This window comes from Papilio xuthus, unplaced genomic scaffold (assembly GCF_000836235.2).
Source record: "Papilio xuthus unplaced genomic scaffold, Pxut_1.1 DF826945.1, whole genome shotgun sequence".
Taxonomy (NCBI): domain Eukaryota; kingdom Metazoa; phylum Arthropoda; class Insecta; order Lepidoptera; family Papilionidae; genus Papilio; species Papilio xuthus.
In genome coordinates, this window is record NW_013531704.1 from 4,165,535 (window position 1) to 4,189,741 (window position 24,207).

Here is a 24,207-nt window from a genome sequence, read left to right on the forward strand (position 1 = left end):
ATAATTTTACCATAGACAGAAATAGCTCGGGAAGAATCAATTACGGTATGTGATAAACATCAATATAGAGGAGAGTCATTGAGCTTTATTACAAGTCGGTGATAAAACCGTATATTGAATATAATCCTTTGTAATACAGGCTCTTTATTGCCTCAGTGACGTCATGATATTGTGTTGATAATATCACGGGTAAATTTAGCTTGCATGCGATTAGAAAAGGCATTATTAATATTAGTTCATTCAGGACCAAGTAATCTACTTTTTATCTTCCTTATTTACAATTTAAACAAAAATGTTCTTGCAGTAAAACCCAGTCTTACTTTGCGGTTACACTCAAGCGGCGCTTTATAAATAGTTCGCGATTAGGTGCTATTTCTAAAACAACCAAGTTACTCTGTACCTATTATATTTTATACTTTGTCCTCCAAAATGATAATTTGTACTGTTATGTGTCAATTCGTTTTCATTATTGACCTCCGTATTGATTAAATTCTATGAACTTCCTTCAACAATCCACACGTCAAGAGTGACGCTTTCAATCTAGCCAAGTGACTAATCTGAGTTGGGAATATGAATAATGTACCAACCATGTTTTTCTTATGAAATATATCTATGACAAGCAAAATAAGAACGGGTATATTGCATGTTACACGTACGAGACACGCAGTAATATAGGTTATGGTGTCTCCTTGTTATAAAGAATTTAATTCCGTTCCCACTTAAGTTCGAATATTTTACAGCAAAACTGACACCTTGTAGGGTATTTTCTTGTAATGTGAAGTCCGCAGTCTTGCCAGGTTTACGATACAGGAAAATTTACTGAACTATTAATTATCCACTGTTCTACGAACAAATGCTTGCACCGGTGAAATTCCCACGTCCTAGTTTTGTGTCCTGTATTTAAGTGATGCATTAAATTGCATGTTCAATCATATCTCATCTTTAATTCTTTTTATTTGTCACGCTTATTTTACAATGGAAACAGACTTCAGTGACGTACTCTAAGAATTGTGAGATGTTAAGATCGTATTTCTCGCTAAATGTGATATTTGATCGAGACGCAAATATTGATTTTTCTTAAATAAATATACTTTATACAAAGATTGAGACGCAAAAACGGTAATGTTTAAAACTTAAAAAAAGTTTAAGAGAAATCACTGGACCTTTACAGTTTTAATTGTTAGAACACAAAGAAAAGTTAAACCGAAATAAACGAGAAGTTTTTATATCATAAGTATTAAAGAATTGATAATTAGTATCAACTGAAACGCAGTTGAATAACAATACTTAAGATATTGGAACAATTAATGAAAACGTAGATAGTGTCTTTGACACGAGGAGCGCTTGCCACGCCCACAGTCAATCAATATCCTAATTAGCGCTTTGAATCAGCAATGAATTAGTCTGCGGTAGTCAGCACACAATACTACATTTGATAATAATAATTAATAATATGACGTACCAGAGTTTAGGAGAAAAATGTTGAACCATTCGTACATCTCAGCATAAATTGAAGAAATTTATAAACAAAAAACATATGTAGATTTTGAACTGCTAGTAGTGCATAATTATCTTAATATTAAAAAAAAAACTGTGAAAAGTTTACTAAAAACTGCCAAATGAGAAACTGTCTTATGTTATTTTGATATTTATTGAGTAGAAAATGATCAGTATGTTGCTTATAATTTTTAGAAAGCTGTCGTCTCATTTGAATTACACAATCATCGGGATTTTTTAAATCCTCGGTATTTTCAATTACTTGAATGACGTCCAAACAACCGCAAATATGAGGACGAATCACCTGCTTTATGAATAATACGAACATATTTCCTGTTTAAATGTTTTGACGCCGACATTCAACGCTCCAGTGTGTCTGCAACCATTACGCCGGTAACGCTACGCAAAACTTGTTAAGTTAAAAAGTATTAATTAAATATAAGATACAAATGAAATCGAAATGGAAATGGAAAACGTGACAGAAATTGTGAAAAGTGTAAAAGATATGTCTAATATTCTTGCGAATGTGACAGCTAACAGTGGAATCAACAATAGTGACCTTGTGAATGATACAGATTTGTTCTTTAAAAATGGTATTAATGCATCATTAACCAGTAATTTGGCAGCTCCAGAACTTCGAAGTACTTCGCCTATGTTCGAAGCGTTCGTGGTAACAGAAATCGTCATGACAGCTCTGGCGTTTATCATATTAGTCATAACAGCTTTCAAAATACCACGCTGGGAGAAAAATTACAGAAATCAGATGTTAATACAGTTGAGTCTTGCTCGTTTTATAAAAAGGATCATATGCTACATTGAATTCCAAGAGGAAAAATACACCAGCCCCACACCCACGAGTCGAAACTTAGTGCTGTTCGCGGCGGAGACTTATATCGATTTTGTTGTTGTTATAATAGTTGTCTACTTTATCAAACATATGTATGATACTTTATTAGTAGTGATAGTTAAAATTAACCGTAATACGTTGTTGAAAATGTCATGTTGTACTTGGCTTTTACCTTTACCAATCGTTATAGCCTATGTAGCTATTGTATCTCAAAAACTTGTGAACGAATGGTTGGCATATTTATTAATTTGTTGTATTTTAAGATGGCCGCTAATTTTAATCGGTACTGCGTTCTACATAACCATATTGTACCGTGTATTAACAGATAAGATTAGAAAATTCGCAAGAAGTTTAACAATCACCACATTCTTTATATGTCTAATTGCAAATTTCTATTTATTTTCCAAAGATGTTATTGAACTTTGGTGTTTCAAGTCATTTGTTACTATCTTAATTAATTATTTGTTAGGATTCTTTTTGAATTTATTTATTTTAATGTTTCTATTAATTTTAGTTATATTAAATTATAAGAAAACGTGCAAATCAACTACCTCTGTAACTAATATTAGTGTAAATAATGAAGTTATGTAGTAAAAGGTGTTTTACAATTATGTTTTTAATTATGAAATAAAACATTTCATATCGTTATCGATATGTTAGACGAGGAACATCACTACAGAAGACTCAGATGATAAAACGTGTATACTTGAGAAAAAGAGGCAATAATCTTAGCAGCGGAAAAAAGGCTCGTCGAGACGTCTTGAATGCCTCGCCTACCTACCTTAAGCGATTTACCTACTGCTTTGCCTCTTTATATATATGCAGTAAGTAATCAGTGTCTGAATGTAGTAACGAAAAAATCTTATTTTGCAAACATGACGTATATCCGTTGCTTATAATAAAAACCCAATTTTTTACAATTTTGTCTGTCGGTCATGTTGCCTGACAACTCACATTTGTTCCGGGTTATCTCCGAAATGCTGAGCCAATTTTGACGGGAAGGTAGCTAATGTAGGCAGAAATATTAAAGGCTACTTTTATAATTTTCGTCGCATCGACGGTGTCGCGGGCAACCGCTAGTCTATTTATATGTAGGGTTGTGTAAACCCAAGTAACGTCGTCGGCATGAACGGTATCTTTTATTAGAATTTTATGAGATGGAACGAATCACTTTTAAAAATGTATTTGAATATTATTTCATATTTTTCGATACCTCTTTACCTTCCTCGTATCGGGAACAGGTGCGTGTTTTTATCGCTGTTTATGACATATTTGATGATTCAAATAAGATTCTCGTCCACAGATACTAAGTAAACTTTTGCCTCCAGGAAGATAAAAACCGCAACTTTACAAAATGATTATATATAGTATATTGATCATGCATGACTTCAAGGAGATATACTGAATTTAAAAAAAAATCACGCGATAAGTGTAAAACCTGATAGTCAGATACGACAGGTATGAAACATTCAAGAAATTCTTAATGAGAGTTTCCACGGTCGGTATACGCATATAATGAAATGAAAATTTTTAATATGAAATTGTAATCCACCTTAGTCTTTCCACAAATATACAAACATTGGGGTTTGCATACTATATAGATACTACTGAGTGAGAGCACACTGTACAATTTTTTAGTATACTATTTAATAAATAATCCAAATAAATATCCATTATTATTTCGGTTGAAAAAAATAAAAATGGCTATTCTCAGCGTGCGAGAAATAATTATGTTTTTATAAGCATTTTCTGCTCTTTCTCTTTTAGTCCTTTCATTTTTATTGCTATATGCTTGAAAAAGTTAAAAACAGTTTTTCATATTTTCGGAGAATGTTTATTTTAATGATTCCCTTTGTAAAGTGTTATTATTTTTCACCTCTATTGTTAAGTTAAATAGCAGTTTTCATCTTTGTAATATCAAATTATTAATGATGTGTTTGACGAAAATAAAGCGAACACTGACGGGAAGAAGGTAAAGGAGTAATTTTATTTAGACAAAGCAATGAAATGACAGAACAATTATCGGGGGAAACAATTAAAACTAAACAAATATTAAAACTAATTCTTTTAATTTAGGATCACAAGTATAGGTTATATCTTCCATTTCAACCTAATTGATGTTAACTACTTGGAGGCGTAATTGCTTCCAATAAATTTGGACAATTTAGGAGGTCTCAGATGCTCACTAATTAAGCTATCGAAATTAAAAACCCTTTTCATAACAATTTTCGTTTACTTTAGAAAATATCAAATACTTTACTGGTATTATAGACAAAATTAAATCTATTTATTGCATTTTAATTATAAATTTAAAAGTAACACTTTATGTATAAAATAATTCAAGTATGTAAAGACGTAATTTATTAAAAAGGAATATAGTGAGAAAAACCGGCACTGTGCTTATTCCCATTTAATCAAAAACCACCGGTTTTACGGTTAAAGAATTATTTACAATAAAATATCCATGAACCGCGTTAAACTATGACAGAAGTCTACTATGTTAATATAGATATGATAGATGGACGGAAAATGGAGGTTCCGACGTGGTCGGGGCTGGCGCCTCACGCATCGCACCGAAGTGTTTTACGTGCTTCAGGCGCAGCTGCACGCGCAGCGCTTCACGCGCTTCTCGCGGTGGAGCAGTGCATCTACGCTGCGCACTGAGCGTGGCTGCATATCTGTATAAAAAAAATTCACACATATTGCCAAAAATATTATAAAGAGAATAAAATAGCACAGTACACCATAGCTCAGCTTGAAACTTCTTAGAGAGAGGGTTACCGCAACACGTTTCTATACTTGGACTATTGTCTCGGTCTACTCTTGGTCTTGGACTATTGGTGACATTATTTTCTTAAACACAATCATGAAATCTAATGTCGAAGAAAACACTATCTATCTATAAAAAGACTGCATATTCTTGGTGAAACAATGTGTAAGAGTATAAAACATATTTTATACTGACAATGTGGCCTTTCGTCGACGTCTTGTTGAAGCAGAAGCGTGCGTGGCGCACGCGACAGCTGCACGGCTTCCTGCGGCACTGGACGCTGTTCCTCTGCCTGGCGCCTGTCCACTTCCGCCTGGCGCCGGTCCGCCTCCGCCTGCGCGTGCACCTCCGCCTCAGCCTCCGCCTCGGCCGCCGCCGCCGCCAATGTGTTCACTATCGTCTTAACCTGAAACAAATATAATTTTATTTTAAATTTGTATTTAAATCTGTTCTACTTGATCACCAGCCATTAGACATCTCTTTCTAGAAGGATCTGTAGCTTGTAGTATAGTAAACCCCATTGATAAATAGGTTTTTCTATACGTTATCCTACATAGAAACATTTGCCCATTTGTATCTGCGAGATAACACTCGCTGTAGATTGACTTAAGTTGTTATTTTACATTAACTTTTAATACACCAGGCTTAAAAAAAACTACAAAGTTGACAAAAATAGTGTGTACCTCTTGCATGTCGCTGTCCATCTGTTGGTCGCGGTGCTGGGCGGCGGCGTCTTGCGCGGTGCGATGGATGATGTGCAGGTCCTCGGGCGTCAGCTCCCACGGCAGGCTCATCTGCACTGGACCTCCCGCGCCCTCCATCTGCATCTTCTGCTGTGTAACATACACATAGACACACATAAACACAAAATATCTCGATTAGGAATGACTATATACTATTATAGCTAACATTATTAAGGAAACATATGTTCTAAGAATTACTAAAAATATGCCTTTCAAAACTTCTTTTTTTGATTGTAGGGATTTTATAAATTCCTTGAAATAATTTTGTATGACATCATGCATAATGTTATCCATCAAGAGCGATAAGATAATATTTAGATGATTCACATTTCATATAAAAATAATCAGAATTACATAGAATTTTTCAATTTTATACAATTTGATTACATTAACGTATATTAAACTTCTTACTTCAGGCTGCTCCAATTCCTGTGTAGGTGCGGGCTGGGGTACGAATTGGTGGAGAACAGCTGGTTGCTGTAATGAACACAAAAGGATAAGTTACATAACGTAAAAAATATATAAATCAAACCTGAGACATTAAAAGTATTTTATCAAATTTCTTTTATGGTGGTTCCCAAAATGAGACTGACATAAAATGCAATGCCTTCTCACGCTCAAAAAAACTAACTCCTAATCCTGCAAAGTCAGTAACGAAGTTTGATAAAAAATATTTAGTATCATAAAAATAATAACTTTATCAAAAGCCCTGCCTGTAGACATTCTTTGTTGGATATTGTGAAATATTATAAGAATATATTATATTCTCTTTTGAAACAAAGCACTTAGATAATAATTTATATTTAGCTGTACCTAGTACAAAAATAACAAAAAAAGGTTTACTTTGCATAAGAAGAACGTTCAATATTGACCGCGATGATGTGTTCACAAACCACCGAGTCCTTTAACGTACAAAGCTTAACGCTTCACTAATTCCACAACGAGACAGAGCTTTTATTCCAACGTGCGAGCTTTTGTTTTTAAACTATAAAAAAAGCTTTTAATAATGTCTGTTATAAACATTTGCATGCAAGATGGGTTACATAACAGCTTTAACTCTAGGAAATCGATTTATAAGAAATTATCTCAAAACAAATTAAATACTATAAACAAAAGGCTATTAATAAATCAACAAAAAAATTACGAAGCTTTTAAGTGTATATTAATCCGCAAAAAATGAAAAACAAAATGTATTCTTCGTATGGGATGCAAAAAGCAAAAGTGGAAATACTAGCGAAACATTTGTGTTGTTTAAAACATGTTATTGCGTGCCACCAAGCCTGGCTATTTTTGTAATCATTGGTCCTACTAGTTAACATTATATGTGAAAATTTATTAACATTACCCGCGCTTACCATTTAGATGAGCAGACGATACATATAATTAAAATGTATAAAAATCAAAACAGACTTTGAAAACATTTTATTCACATTTACGACAGAATAGGCTTGAATAAAACCCGTTTTGTTTCACATGAAGTAAATAAATTAAATGAGTTTTATTTGTCGTTGGTCTCATTATTTTTACAGACTCAATTTATTCAATGCAGTGTAATAATGGTAAAAATCATTGTAATAATAGAACAATACACATAAAGAAGCGGCCTTAATTTTTTTAACAATGTTACACAACAATCCAAACTGACGAAATGAGACTAAATAGGATACAGTTTCTATCCCCTACAACTGTTTTTTAAAACATTTCTATTTCTCAAATTAAAACAGTTTTGAGACTGCAAAGAAATTTGTTTATAGATTTACTTTATTCGTACATTGTAATCAAATCAATATCCGCGACAATGTTAATGTCGCATAGTTTATTGCAAACGTCAGATCACTTGCAGAACTCGTTTGCGTGTTATTGTAACCTAATGCAATTATTACAGATTGACACGTCTAATGCATACTGATCAGTATGTACACTGTAGTGTACTACACTTTGCAGACCCTAGACAAAATTGAATGAATTATTTACTGCTAATTGCGATAATCGACACAAAATTAAAGAAATTAAAACTATTTTTCTATGTTTATCTGACTTTTGTAATATCCAATTGCACATTAATTACTCGGCCATTCTTTCAGAATTTCTTACTCTTAAGTTTTTGCAATAACAACTTTAGACAGTTGCAGTAAGTATCATAATACTCCGGTACCTCGTTTTGTTCGCGGGGCTGCGGCGGTGGTGGAGGCGCGAAGGGTCCCATGGTGTCCTGGGGTGGCGGCGGCATATTGTGGGGAGCTGGGATGGCGAACACGCGCTGGACGTGGATACGCATTTCCCGGGGATTATTCATCTGCTCCTCAGAGTTCTCCCACGGCATCTGCTGATGATTAAATGTCATAAGATTATTATATTCAGGGGAACACGACTCGTACACATTTAATGATATGTTTATAAGTGGCAGATATTTCCTTGCTGAAGAAACATGTTTCGAATTTTACTTATAACATGAATTAAAACCGTTATTTTAAGTTCTAAACAGCTCATAAATATAAAAATGTAGGTATATTTGAAAACGATATTACTTTACTATAGTAAAATCAAAATCATGATCATCTGCAATAATAAAAACAGTAAAAACGAGCAATTTAAAGGTTACACAACTTTTTTATTTAAAATAAAAACTGTCAAACATTTATGCAGAATAACAAAGCGGCAAATTGTTTACATAAACATTAAAAAGCAAAACCAATAAAAATAAGACTACACATAAACACGAGAACAAAGAATAATGCGCACTAGATATTCGTTTCATGAATAATGCATCGGACATTGTGTGAAGGCAAATGTGTCACAGATGAGATGAGCATCGACGATTAAGAAGCAATGACCATACATCTGTTAACATCACTGTATAACAAAATGTAGCTAAAGAAATAAAGTAAATAGGTATTTCAAAATTTATTTAACTCGTAACTCATCTTTGACACATGAATACAAAAATAATGTCTAAGTTTCTCATTGATACCGATTCAATATGTAATTTTTCGCGTCTCTATAATATTATTATTCTAATTTGTTCTAGCCTATGAATTATGACATTGAAAAAAATTAGAAAGTTGTACACACCAAATGTTCTTCAAACGATTAAACGATCACATATTATTGATTAAACCAACTCAACGATACCTTGAACTTCGCCTTTATATCTTAGAGTTCGAGTGGCAAAGTATTGACATAATACTGCCATTTGAGCCCGGTAAAAAACTCAATAGTTCTCAAAAAGGTATAGATCAGATTATGTTAAATATGTTAAATCCATCATTCGTATTGTCGTGACTTCGTGATAAGTGCTTACACATTTTTAGCAAAACGGCACAGACACTTAACATATTTTATTTTAAAAAATTAAAACTTGAAACTTGTCAAAAGTTACAAAAAAACAGTTTTCTTTTTAGTTTATATAGGTCTTAAACCTTCAGTTTTAATACTGGCCACATCTATCAAATAAGTTGTAAGAGAAAAAGAGAGTTTGAAGGGTGATTTTCACCCTTACTAACTTAATAAATGCAAATGTTTGTATGGATGCATGTATCTTCAGAACGACTCAACGGATCCTAATGAAATTTGGAACAGATTTAACATTAAATTCAGTTTATATTTAATTACGCGCGGACGGAGTCGCTGGCGACTGCTAGTATTTAATAAAACTTTTTGCACTAACTTTAACTGCACTTTTTTAAAGCAAAGCAGGTCAGCTAGTTTTGAATAATTTATTCAACTACACTTTGTGCTATATAAGCATAAACAAAGGATGGTATTGAAAGAATCAGATTTGGCTGTGTATATTTAATATTCGTAGGATGAAGTCGTGATTAATGCGGAACGGTTTGGACGCGGAAGATGGCACTCAGTTGTATTGTCCATTAACCTTGGTGTGGTGTCGTTAGCCGACTATTACTTATGCCTACTAAAAATTGTACATGTAACGTTGACCGAATTATGTCTTTAAATCGTAACTGCTGGTTGGTTATGTCTTATTTCTCAATTATTCAAAAGATTTCACTTCGCTATTTCAGCGATTTCAGGTGGCCGCTTGCTCGTTTGCCACTTTATGATATAAAAAAAGGTATTATGTATTAAAATGTTTTTTTTAAATATTATTATAAATTATACTTGGTGATTTTAATAGTACATAACAGGACTGTAAAAAATGTTGCTTAATTATATGTAATTTTTCAGGCTCCATGCAAAAAAAATAATAAATAGGTCAGTCTTTTATACTAAAAAAAATGCATGTTTCTAAATCTTTTGACAAAAAAATTGTATTAAAAACTAAACATAAAATAAAAAGGATAAAAAAATATTAAGTGAATAATTTTAAACTGAAGACCCACACTATAACATCAAAAATAATATGAATATATGTAAGGAACACGACTTCGTAAACATTAAAACTTGATTAAAACGAATCACGAACAAAATCATGTAATAAAAATAGTAGAAGTTAAATAATTTAAATATCAAAGCGTAATAAAGATCATAAAAACTCGTATGTTCTTATTAAAAGCATACAATTAAGTTTTAATCAAAAAGTCAGACCCCTCTACAAAGTCATTGTGACTTCAATTTATTCCCTCTACTTGTTACGTCTCAGATCTCAGATGTAATATAAAAGCCATTCACCCGTACTGCAAAAAATTAACTAAATTAAATTCATGATTAAAAAATACAATACGTGATAAACTAATGCAAATTTATTGCAGTTTCAATATTACTATATTACATTCTTTGTTTTTGTTAATAACATAGTAATTATTGCGTAAATATACAATATGTATAATATGTTTTTGTATTATTATTTTCACCCAAACCATGCATTAGATTTTGAATGTACCATAACTTGAACATACATTCATATTGCGAAATAGACAAGAATTTAAATTTATATTATATTTCGGCATAAAGATAAAACTATTATGAAAACTAACATCTTATAATTCTCATCGTCAAGATTTCTTTTGCAACCAGGCAATGAACTCAATATTAAACATTCAAACGATACGGAGGTAAAAAAAAATATATAACGCCATTTCGAAATGTTTCAAACGAATGGTCCTTGATTATATCCAGGCCTCTCGCAATACAACACACGTACAAGCCCACCTCAACCACTTCCGTCTGATCTTGTTTCCGTTAATATTATAACCAAAAATTTATGAGCCATAGTTTAAGTCCCAGTTTAACGCTTTACTGCTTTAGAATTCGATTCCTAATACATGTAATCTCAATTTAAACTATTGTCTCTGGACAGATTAAAAACTATCGTTCTGTCAAATGATTTATTGCTTTCAACTTTACTTTCAAAATGATTTTAATCCTTTTTTGTTGTAAAATATTAGTTTAATTGCTACTACACTCTTTGATTAATAAAAGATAAATAGTAAATAGGTATTCCTTTTAAAATCTCTTATGGAAAACGCAGTCACTTCCGAATCATGTTCGTTTTTAACTCATCTGCATAATATGCACATCATTGTGAAAATGTGTTTAATGGTCCATCGCTTTTCTAGAATATTAGACACTTTGACCCAATCACTACCTCTACAACAAACTTTTAATTGGTTGCTCAGTATTTCTTTAAATATTATATTTGTTATAGTAAAAATTTTGCAGCCTATTATGTTCATTAAAGCTTAAATAAATCTTGAACGTTCTTCATGAATATTTGTTCCGGTAGTGCGCAGAAAAAAATTAAACCGGAATAAATTTAAAGTCGGAAATACATTATATCCGTACAATCCTCTTCTCTATTGCCAACATCCCGCCGAAAAGATTTAAAACAAGTTATATCATTTTACCAACCGAATAAAAAATGTGTATCGATACTTCTTTTTTCTTGGGTTCGATATTATTTGAGAAAATGATTAAAACAATCGGAAACTAACACAAAAGAAATGCACAGATAAAAAAAAATAATTACGGAATTATAACAAAAGATACTTGGCGTTCAGTACTCGCGATGTCAAGATTAAACTTTGGAGCAAACTTTCTCTTAACATAAGCTTTAATTAGAAATAACCAAATTTTACTCAATTCTATCATAGTACTGATATTTGTTTACTAATAAAAATTATTACGGTGATTTAAATAATTCGTCCATTTAACATATTTTGATGTTAATAAACAACATCCTTGGACGGCTCGTGCAGTTTGTGTAATTTGATGTAATTATGACCAACACACGAATTATATTTAACATATACGGTAAATGCGATGAGACGTTAACAGTATGTTAAACTAATTTCGTTTTAAAACATGAACGTAATATCAGTTTTAATATTAACTTGTTGAAATAAATAGCTTTTTTCAGTTACGTAAAATTAAAAATAGAATTATTATTATAATATTTTAAAGTGCGTCCGTAAAAGCGTGCTTTTTGATACATTTAAAAAAAATATATTTTTGAAAATTTAACTTAAAAAAATATCATTTCTGATTTATACAGTTTCGATGGAGAAAGTACGCCACAGAGACTCAGCTCCGTCGACAAACGAGCTGTGCTACTTTCTCAATACGATATTAAACAAAGAAAATTTAAAACCCAATAAGCTCTATTCTCTCTCAATCTCATTCTCTATTACCTCATTGTACGAGGAGAGAGAATAATAAGAATCAAATGGCACACTTTATGAATATAAATGAAATTAATCTAGTTTTTAAGCAAACATAACGGATTAGTATTACCCAGAAACCATACTTTCCTGGAAAAAATACATATTCATCTTTAAGCATTCATTTTCAGAACAGAAAATAAAAAAGTACTATTTTGAGAGTTTGTGTACTTAGAGTTCAATCATCCGAAATAAATACAGTTGGCAATAGCGGTTTTGGCTGCGTACTGTTATCACATGAGTTTACAGTAACCTCAGGGCATTGCCTTAATCGATTTTTGTTTGCTTTGTTCAACGCGCCTTAAGTCGTATAATGCTCCACAATAAAAAGGATCTTTATTTTATATACAAGGTATAAATAATAATTTAAAACTGATTCGTAAAAAGCTTCATTGGTGAGCTATAAAACTTGCATTTTATTAGCATGTAGCAATTTCACTATTGAATTATTCATGTCAAAAATCACCATAAAGTTCATTCCGATATATGTAAGTGTAAAGTACATAATGATAAAATAATCAAACATACAATCCTCATAAAAAGCTCCGAAGAATAGGTTAATTTTATTCGTCATTTTTGATAGTAATTAAATAATTACGTTTATAATTACTGACAAAATGTAGGATTTAAGTGTGGAAAGATAAACGATCCAAATTACTGAAACATAGCAGCAATATGTGTATTAAATTCATGTACCGCCATAAATTTGATATACAAATGTTGAAATAAGCATTTAAGTCGACACTCGTACGATGTATGAATAAGGTAGGAATTGCTTTAGCAGTTCGTTAGTAATATATTAACCTCATGATTAGAGCTCAAGCCGTGATAACATGCAACCACAACCGCGTGATAGTCACCTTGCGCAGCTAGTCGCTGAGTCGCCGAGTCGGCCGCGCAAGTGGAACAAGGTTCATGAACGTTCATGTTCATTTATGCCTCAAATGTGTTCGATGAAAGTCTTACAAAAACAAAGTACGCTATCCCGAAAATCAAACAGATTATTACAAGCAGTTCGTTCACCCATGCGCGATTTACTTGTCATTTCTACATTCATACATGAAACTTGCTCGCATTATATCACATTACATTGTTCTTCAAGCTGCACTTTTTGTCGCTCATCAATCTGTTGTAAATTAAACTCGTGTAAATACACCTCGTGCTTTCCTTTGATAAGCTAGAAACCAAACTAATGAAACCTTCAGTAACTGCTTAGAATTATAACCGTTAGGGTAGGCGGTATCGCTTGTGTCTATTCTTTATACACTTTTCTTATTTGTAAGTCATACTTCTTACAAACTGTTCAATCTTTAATTATAAATTGGTTCAAAATAGTTAAGATAAATTACATAGCGAGTACAGCGATCGAACATAACATGCGAAGCACCGGTCCATGCGCGTTCACATCTCCGTCCCATACAATGTGAAGTTCAAGACCGGAGATAATAAAAACAGACAAAAAAACATCCAGTCAAATTAGGAACGAATGGTATCGATCGTTCGCATACTTATATATAAAAAGTGTGATGGTCGCGCGCACCACAAGCTGTCGGCCCGCGGCGCAACATGCACGCCTCCCTCACGCTCGTCCTCGCGCTCACCGCGCACGCACTCGCCGCGCCGCCCCGCGAGCGCGCCGGCTTCCAGAGAGAAATTGATGGCACTAGGTACAACCAGGTGCCTAAGATATTTGACTACGTACTCAGCGAAGACTATCTCAACTCTCTTAGGAGCAAAGGGAAGCTGGTGACCAAACTAAGACCGGAGGAAGCCCTGGCTGCAGACAACGTTATATTAGAATCCAATGTCGTGAGGATAGTGAGACCGTCGAAGCTTAGAGATAGCGAGGATGGGGTGGCGTTAGTGCGCCAGCGCCGAGGCTATAACCTGGAGAACGTGCGGGTACCGGCGCGGTACCCCTACCTACCTGTGCCGCGGTACAACAGGCTTCGCCGCTGGGGCTAGCGGCTAGCGGCTGCGCACCTAGGCCGAGACGCTATCAAATGTCAAGGCTGCGGCGGCATTGCTCAAGAAGAACCCGGCGCGGCGCATCTCGCGCGTGTGCATTACAACAAACAGACTGTTTATGTTATTTATTTGAAGTGGCTGTGATGGGACGCTCGTTTTACGCCATTATTTGTGCGGCTTCGGAACAAAGGCAGAGTATCTACATGTAATTTAAAACTTCTTAAGTTATAGCTTGTTAATTTTATTACATGATTAATTAATATTTACAACTCGTTTGATTTCATAAATGTCATATTCAAAAACATATCTAAAATAATTTATTTTTTGCTTCTATTTACTATACTAGGTACACATTACGTCGTTTACACAAGGTTTCTTTTTGTTATTTTAAATATTTGACTTTCAATTCGATGTATCTAAACGTCTGGCATCGGCAATGACCTAACATAAAATGGGGGACGATCCAATGTTGTAGTTTTAAATGTTAAGAACAATATAATATGTAAATGGAACTGTAAGTATTTACATATTACAATATGCTATATCTTTTTTAAAGCATTCTCAAGATTTACTCCAAAACAAAGGAACATTTTAATGCTACCAACATAAGAAATTATTCAACGACAATTATTACCTAATTTGAATCTTAATATTTCTTAGAAATAACTTGATAATAAGCTGTTTTTGAACCGTGAGATTTCGCGCATAGTCAATACTGAGGAAAATTCTTCTGCGCCATATAAAGTTGTAGTGAACAAAAAATGGTGAAGCGTACACGCATTGTTTACTACAATACAATACTGGTGTCTTTAATTTTATCCAAGCTAACTTCAAGTTGCGTGTAAACACGAACGGGGCACAACCAACATTACAATAATTAGACCTTATCATGTTGTAATGGGAACAATGTAATATGCCTCTATCCATGTCACGGGGGTTACTCAAATGTTTAAACCAACCCTATGATCACTTATATGACATGGTTTGAACATAATTTCTATTGCGAAGAAAACTTGATCAAACATTCGTTAAACTATGTCAATTTTAGACTGTATATCGTAGTGATAAAGCCTTTACCAAAACAATTTAAGACAAAATTTTTAGTCATTAACAGTTAAAAAAATAAAGTTTGAATTATTGAACATTTTCTTTGCAATATTCAACATATAATTATTAATGGCAGCATACAATCTACGACCGTGCCGCTACTTACAAAGAAAAATAGGTAGCAACGTTAAAGAGAAAGCATAACAATATAAAATGTTTGTTTTATAGGTAAATATTCTTTGACGAGAAATATAAATATGTACATTACTAACATCTCTTTGTCCTAATCTTACTTTATGTGGGGTCGGGTCGGCACATCAGTTTTTTGCCTATCAGGTCCATCTATCATTCATCATTTAAGTCGTTCCACCAAGTCAACGTATTCACGGTATTAAAGACAATATGGAGGTTATCATTAAATACAGTTAGATTCGGTTAATGAGCAATGATCTGTCCTGACCCACTAACATCACATTTCTTGTATTCACTCACGAGTGTACCGCTATGCGCACCTACACTCAGCTCTCATTCAATACACACAATTCAGGACAGTTAGCGACTGTGCAAACAAAAGAGCCACTTTCAAATTCTTTAATGTGATATAAATCATTATATCACTACAACACATGACAATATTTATTTCTTTCAATAACAAACGACTACATTACCTTTGTGCATGTAACGATCAAAGCATTTTCAAGTTAAGAGTAATAAATTCTGTGCAAGCCAGAACAAAATGGGCCTTTCAATTTTGTAATCGAGAAATAAGAATTGAAGATAAACTGATATTTTGCGGGAAATCTAGCAAAAGCGCCTTCTATACAAAGACAACTCATCAGTACTTTACGCTTCTTACAAATTATGTAGGCGCTTGTCATTTAAAATCCGAAGCATTTAATGAGTCTATTATTGAAATAGCCTTTAAAAATTTTCTAAAAACATAATGCTCCAACACATACACATACGTCCAAATATACATGTTATTAAATTTGAAGCATCTACTTTTGGACTTAATATATGAATCAAAAATATTGACAATTTACTTTACATACTTAAATCAAACATAATGTTGCACAAATCAATTTAAATATCGACCTGATGTTTTTCCTACAAAATGTAAATTATCATATCATCTATATAAGACTCGCAAGTTAGTTGTCGCACTGACAATAACTAGAAGTACCTCTGAAATGCAAAGCACAACAAAAACAACGAAACATCAGGCGGTCTTTGTGTGGCACATGTCCTACGTGAGCTCGTTATTATACCTGCCATAATACAACTGGAACGATGTAATAATTAAGAAACAAAGGGTTCCGTATCACATTGAAAAACTTAATCATTAAGGTTCTCGTGACGTTTTATGCGATTAATAATTGCAATTTAAGTTATTCAGATCTTTTGGGAGTATTAATGTTCCAAAAATATTTATAAGCTATCGCTTAATTATGAAGCAATGTGATGTTAAATGCTGATTAACTGGCAATAAGAAATCGAAATGCTATTTTGTAATAACATCGATCGACTGTAACAAAAACGTCTACAATACGATTTAATAGGGTCGAATCCAAGTCATCATCTTCACAATAGGAATCATTTGGTAATAAAGTGAAGTATGTATATTTATCTACTTATGTATACGTGTACTACATACACATTTATATATTTTCATGTTTGTAGCTATGGGTGCACGTACGTGTCGCGAATCATACCCGCTCCGCCGGACTGTAAATCAACTTTTGTAAATATAAAAATGTTATTTATTTTTGCGACACGACGTGCGCGTTACTGCCTATAACCACTCCCCTTCGGCAAAAACTGATTTAGGACAACCTCGCATTATATAGTTTTTTGTGCACAGAAGGAATGCATTCAGAAACGATGTATTTTTCTGTCGTTCCTGCTTAACCTCTTCAAGAATCAAAGTCATATTTCAGCAAATTCCCACAAAGCCTTAATGAAAACCTTTCATTGACATCGGTTTTCATAGTTTACCGGTAGGCAGGCAGGCAGACCTTGTGATTGTGTCTTTATTTTGTAATATTTAAGAATAAATAAACATACGTATATGTATATACATACATATATATGTAGATGTTTCAACCGACAAGACTTTCACGACGTAAATATATTAACACAGTTGTCTTGATACTTTCCATATTAGAACTCTGTGAAAGCTCAAAGAATATTTAGAAATTCAACAACTTCAGACCTGTTCAAAGATTTAGAATCAAAATACGAATACATACTTCCATGAGAATAAACCTGTTAAGGTCATGGCATTTTTACTGCGTTTTTTGTCTATCGTTTGTACGGTGTGTTGAAAACGTTTTTGCTTCATATTATCTGATGACTCATTGTAGCTAAGTATCGATGAATTTCAACAGTCTAATAAGTACTAGTTTTAATATTATAGGTATGATATATCAACTAAATTGGATGACTGTCACCATAAAATTGTTTTAAAATTACTAAGAATCTTCAAACCTAATAAATATTAAACAGTTCAAGATATTAAATGGTTTTAGCGAAAATACAAAGTATCAGCCGACGTATTGTTGAATATCTAAGAGGTATTTCAAATGATATAATACATAAAATGTTATTATATTAATATTTAATTAATAGTTAATTACTTTAGTTTTAAATTATTATAGTTTTCTCTTTTTAAGTTATAACGAAAATTTACAGGTTTCGTCGACATAACCTCATGGTCTAACGAAATGAACTATACGTCGCAACCTTCGAGACGTTTCAAACAACAACAACAAAAGAACAAAAACATGAAATGTTAAATACAAAAAATATGGCGGGAACGTTGGCCAAAACCGGATTATTATTGCATAAGGCCATGCACATTCGGACACCACACAAACCCGACTGAGGGCAATGACCCATCGAACCTTACTTTTCGTGAGGCGCAATGTTTTGCAAATTAAAATTCAATCAAAATTATATTACTGCTGTACTAAGGAGTGTTCACATATTAGTAATAATAATGATAACTTCCTTTTTTATTCGAAGATACTATTTAAAAACGTTATTCATAATTTAATGAGTAAGGAGAGAGAATATTATTATGTACATCATAAATTAATTTTGTTTATTCCATGTTCATGTTTTCTCTCGTATAAACGGAGAAAGGCACAGCACAATTTTAAGCGAAGCACTATTATTTTGTTTATATCTCTTTTAATTTAATAAATCTACTATCATTTACTAAACTATCATAGCAGTGAACTGCACACTGTAGTTTATTTTTATACGTATATCAAATTGTAATATTAAATTCAGAAAGGTAATATGATTGTTTAAAGGTCTCATTTAAAAATTTAGATTGCCAAGAGAAGGTTTCCGACAAGGCTACATCAGAGGCATTAATTTTTACTAACACTAACATCTTCCGAACTTCCTTAAAAATAAATTAAGATTTATTGCGTTGATTTTTTGTTCATCATTACAGAACAAACTTGTTATTAGTTATTAATCGTTTTATTTTTTTAAACATATTTTATACCAGAGGGAAAAAATTAAAAAAAAATATTTAATTGTTCGTTTGGATACTCTAAGCGTATTTAGATATATGCACTATTGGTGGCCCATTGGTCTAAGGAACAAAGAATTCCAAAGTCTTCGCTATATATAATATTAAATATCATCATCATCAGCTCAGTCTACGTCCCTGTTAAGGGGCTCAGAACCTACCCAAAATTAAGGGTGACTAGGCCATAGTCAACCACGCTGGTCCAGTGCTGGTTGGTTATTAAATATATCATGTATAATTCATAAGATAGGATTTAATATCAATACGTCTTATATAAATTAATTTATAAGGCAGAATTAATATTTATCATTTGACAGTAGCATCATTTGTTACTGTACAATACTCGTACAATACCTGAAGGTAAGTAAGCTGTCGGCCGTCACACAATCTACATAATTTATCAAACTATTTCATAAAAAACTCGTCATGTTACTACCGTACAAGAATACTATTAAATAAACCCAAAGATAAATAAATAATATTAATTAATTGACCCAAATAACGCTGGCTTGTTAATTTCGTCCTTTAAATAACATAAAAAAAATTACATGACTTTAGGAAAATTACGTTATTCGGTTCTTAATAATAGTTCTTTTCCCTAGTTTTTAACGAATATTTTTTATTTGGGCTGTACATTAAAATATAATTGACGAAACTGTTACAGTTACGCGTAGTATGAATACTAAAAAGTAGAAAGAACAAAACAAACATTAATATTCATATTATATGAATTTCTTACATTCTTTCATATGTTGCATAATATAGAGATATTATTTTAATGCTAAAGTTCCTGTATATCATCATTAACATACACTCGTATGTATTTTTCAAAGAATGAAAAGCTGCCTACATTCTCCCAATATTGTTTTATTTTCATTTTACTTCGACAATTTTTAAAAATACTAATTTATTTCAAGTATAATAATTGTAACGAAACATGACTCTTAAACTTAACAACTTTATAATATCTAAAAAAATATAAAAAAAAACTTTATAATATCGTACAAAAATACTTTTCATACAAATATTTAGTACAACCTCTCCAGTATCGTATTAAATTATCTTATTAGTATTTTATTATTGTAGTATTTAGGTAATATTAAAGGAATTACAACCACATTAATTATTAAAATAAAAACTTTCAAACATTATAAGTTAATATCGCAGTTCTTTACGACTCTCTCGTGGTCAGAGAAAGTACTACTTATAATGTTTTCAACGTGTTATAGCATATTAGTATAATATAATGTAAACGTGTTTATGTTGCCTGATGATATCGCTTTCAAGTTGCTGACCGCATGGCAACATTTACGAAATGAGGATTCAGTCGATAGTATATGTAAACTTAAAATGTTTAAGTAATCACTTAAATAACCTTCTAACCTATCGCTAAGATAAACCACCGTGTCGATAGTAGTTTTAAAATCAACTACGAACTGCTATGAATATCTTCAAATTGTTTACATGTAATTTTGTATTTTTAATAAAAATATAATAAATTTATTTTTTACATTCTAAAGGTCAACGGTAAATCTCAGTGTTTAGGCTCGTTTCACTAATTAATACCTCTTATTTGACTGGCTTGTTTCAATAAAACTCAGGACTTATCTACCAAACTCGCATTTGAGACTTATAAGGTCCAGATTACAATTACAGCTCTTTTAATTATAAAATCTGAGTAGATTTTATTAAAGTTCATTGAAGTCAATTGCGATATTTCTACCTATAGTTCTTGAAAACATTTTATCTTTATCTAATTAAGGAAAGGATGAGAAAGGAAAGTTAATTTGGTGGAGGAGAGGACGGTTACGAAAGATAAATATCATCTTTCTGTGCATCCTCTCCTCTGTCTTATAAAGATAGGCAACGCATCTGCGATTGCGGATCTCTGTGTTCAGTGGTCACCTCAAATATCACCGGTGAAATATCAGCGGCCGATATTTATTAGGTCACGGCTTGCTCGTTTGCCACCTCACCGTATAATATAAAAAAAAATTAAAGTATATCATGAACAAGATATTGAATTCGACATTCTTGGCCTGTTAATAATTCGTGTAAGCTTGGCAACTGTCAAAGTGCCAGCCGCTTAACATAGGTCTATCTCAAGAGAATTGTGACTCGAAATACAAGTAGAGCTGTCAGTGACGACATCGACTGCCCTTATTTATTTTACAACTTTCCTTTTTGTTCATTATCCTTGTCTAAAACGTATCAGTTAATAATTTTTCCTAAGTTTATATGAATATGATATCGTTAAAAAGTTTCTTAATAGCTCTAAACTTGTTAATGTTCGAAACGGTCATTAAATTCTTAATGGACCATTTACTTTTTGTTATAGAACGACTACTTTAAATAATTTAGAAAAAAAAATCCAGACTAATTTAGAAAAGCACATATGCAACAAAGTCAAAAAAAATTAAATCCTTATTAGTAGACTAGAAAAACTAGAGGTTGTTTTAATAAAAAGAAACAAATTATATGATATAAATGTTTCATTGAGTGATAATTTTTTTATAACTTTCCCAGAAAAAGCTTCAGAACTTTTCAACTAATCTCACAATTTTCTTCTCTGGACTCAATACTTTTATCAGATTTTAAGTCGAAATAATTTAAAGACTTACCGGTAGTGGGTAAGGTGCGGGGCGGTGTCCCATGGGCGCGAAAGGCGACATGCGGAGCTCCGGCGCCGGCATGGCCACGCGCTCGGGTTGCGGTTGCGGTTGCGGTTGGGGCTGCGGTTGTGGCTGAGGCTGTGGTCTGATCGGGAGTCTCACGGGACCAGCCAGCGGGAACGCGAACACTTGAGATTGCGGCTCGGGGAACACGGACATTTGTCTGCAACAATCAGCATACGTTAAACACTGGAATACGTAGACAAATTACAGAAAGAAATGTTGTTTACATTATTTTAAGACTAGTTTTTGATTAAACCCCATCTGATGACTTATAGATACACACTAATGCGGTAAGAAATCGATTAATCTGACTTATTACTACACATTATTTTAGAAAATATATAGATATAGAAGCTTTTAAAAATATTTGTTTTCGAAGCGGAACAAAATTATATAAAGGTAAATTTGTACAGGATTTTTTAAAATGAGGACGTAACTTTCATAAAAACAGTGAAAAGATCTACTTCGAATTTCGGACTACTTCAAAGAAAATTTGAAAGTAAAAAGATTCCAAAGCAGCTTACTCATTTGACTTCGACATTAAAAAGAACTCATTTCGTTGATATTTTTATATCTTTTATCTCTTGATACATTAATTTCTCGAAAGCTTTTTTTAAGTAACAAATAAGTATATAAATAAAGCGACACTTTGGAAGAAAAATTATTGGAATAAGTTTATTTAAAATGAGTTTTTATCTTGCGATTTTGCACGTGAACGTCCGTTATTTCTTTTTAGATTTAGTATATGTCAAATGATTTCAAACTTCGACCTTAAACACTATGAAGAGTCTAATATAATAAAAAGAAATGAAAAGTAAACACTTCAAACAATGAAATCTTATAAATGTTTTCAGATTTCTCATTGCTACATATTCAAATCTTAGCTTAGAAGTCGATAGAAATTCTTTCAGCTTGCTATGGATTATTCATTCATTTATTTACCTCGGTTCATCTCCTCCGTGGCAGATGATAGCGACGCGTTCCGATTGCGTGCTGCGGGGAGCGAACGCGCCCAGGATGTTGAAGGGGAACCGCCTCTCCAAAGGCTCCTCGTGACGCCTCTCTACCACGCAGTTCATACGGCCCCTGTAAATAGTTACAGAATAAAATATACTGAGTTAGAAATAATCTTATAGTCAAGGAACTTTAGAAAGCCCTTAAGGAGACGTTTATGAGCTATCACCGACTTAATAACTGTTATACAGTTAAAATAGAAACCTAGAAAATACGATTTTAAAAGAGACATCTGATATTATTTTACTTTACATAAAACATAAATAAACACGAGGGCGACTATTAAAAGAATCGCCGTCAGCGTACGACCTCCGCTATACAATACTTAGTATAAGCCAGGTTTGCTTGTTACTACGTACAGCAATGAGTCAAATAGTAAATTTAACTACAGTTAAATATTAAACGTATAAAGTGAAGATACCCTTTACTTCTTTTTATTGATCTATTTTCCTGAGTGAACTTACTTTTGGTTGTTGGCGAGGAAGGCTCCCGCGAGCTCATCAAGGTCGAACTGTATTGGCAGCTTGAACATGGGCCTGATGGCGTCCAGCTCGTCTTCCTCGTCCGATCCATCGGACTCGGAGCTCTCGTCACTGCCGGAGTTCACTGCTTCGTGTTTCACATTGTCATCGTCGATTTTCTGCAATTATAATAAACATATTAACACGCTTAGTAGTTTCATCATCACCACCTCTCACTCACTCATTCATCACCTCTGTGACAAATAGAAGCGTGAATTTCACTGACTTATTATGTTATAAGATTAATTATCCTAATACAAAAATCGTCTTCTGTGTTAACTACATCAAAAGTTGATGTCAGGAAACGCATAGTATTTCTATATAATGTAAGAAATTACATGTAATACAAAATATTCATTCGATCACGACTATCTCCGTAATTGCGGAGTGACGTGGGCGTAGTACTTTAAACATTAAATTTATTGAAGGAAGAAGCAAAACAAGCATTTCCTTATTACATTTCCTCCATCGAGTGCATCGAGCTATTTCATTGGTAGTTTAAAACATAATACTGTGATAAAAGCGAATGTATAGGTTTATCACAACTGTTCAGTATTTAGAAATATGACCAAAGAAGAATGGTGGTAAATGAAAGAAATTATACAATGTAAGTGTACTAGTAAAATAGCTGTGGATTAGCTCTTTTAAAAAAGTACGGAGCAAATGAGCAGAAGCATGCCTAATACTAAGTGATCTGACGCCCATGGACATACGCAACAACAGAGGAAGAGAAATTGCGTTACCGGCTATTTCATGTCATGATACTTTTCGTATTTAGCCTAATTTTGCAAAATTCATAATTTAAACGGTATTTAGTGGTTAATAAATGAGGTGCCGTACAGTCGAATGTCCCGTTCTGTGCTGTTTACCTGCCACAATGCGCACGGACATCCTGCGCAAGACAATGCGCCGCGCGCCATTGTTCCACCGCCCCCCGTTTGTAAATAAACCCAGTATTCGGAGA

The 24,207-nt window shown here is 32.9% G+C and overlaps 2 protein-coding genes across 2 annotated transcripts in view; one reads left to right on the plus strand and one right to left on the minus strand.

The window, feature by feature from the left end:
* Window positions 1–4,303: 4,303 nt before the first annotated feature.
* Msr-110 (DUF3736 domain-containing protein Msr-110) overlaps window positions 4,304–24,207 on the minus strand; it is a 34,939-nt gene continuing 15,035 nt past the window's right edge. Inside the window, exons 4-11 of the mRNA XM_013316960.1 lie at window positions 23,187–23,362; window positions 22,651–22,794; window positions 21,655–21,868; window positions 8,013–8,183; window positions 6,269–6,334; window positions 5,798–5,947; window positions 5,310–5,520; window positions 4,304–5,022 (exon numbers count right to left, since the gene is read on the minus strand). Of these exons, the coding sequence (XP_013172414.1) occupies window positions 4,937–5,022; window positions 5,310–5,520; window positions 5,798–5,947; window positions 6,269–6,334; window positions 8,013–8,183; window positions 21,655–21,868; window positions 22,651–22,794; window positions 23,187–23,362 (1,218 nt within the window). The 3' untranslated portion in view covers window positions 4,304–4,936. The remainder of the gene's footprint in view (window positions 5,023–5,309; window positions 5,521–5,797; window positions 5,948–6,268; window positions 6,335–8,012; window positions 8,184–21,654; window positions 21,869–22,650; window positions 22,795–23,186; window positions 23,363–24,207) is intronic.
* LOC106121337 (uncharacterized) lies at window positions 14,024–14,708 on the plus strand. Its single transcript, XM_013316961.1, has one exon. The coding sequence runs from the start codon at window positions 14,041–14,043 to the stop codon at window positions 14,437–14,439; it is 399 nt and encodes a 132-aa protein (XP_013172415.1). The 5' UTR covers window positions 14,024–14,040; the 3' UTR covers window positions 14,440–14,708.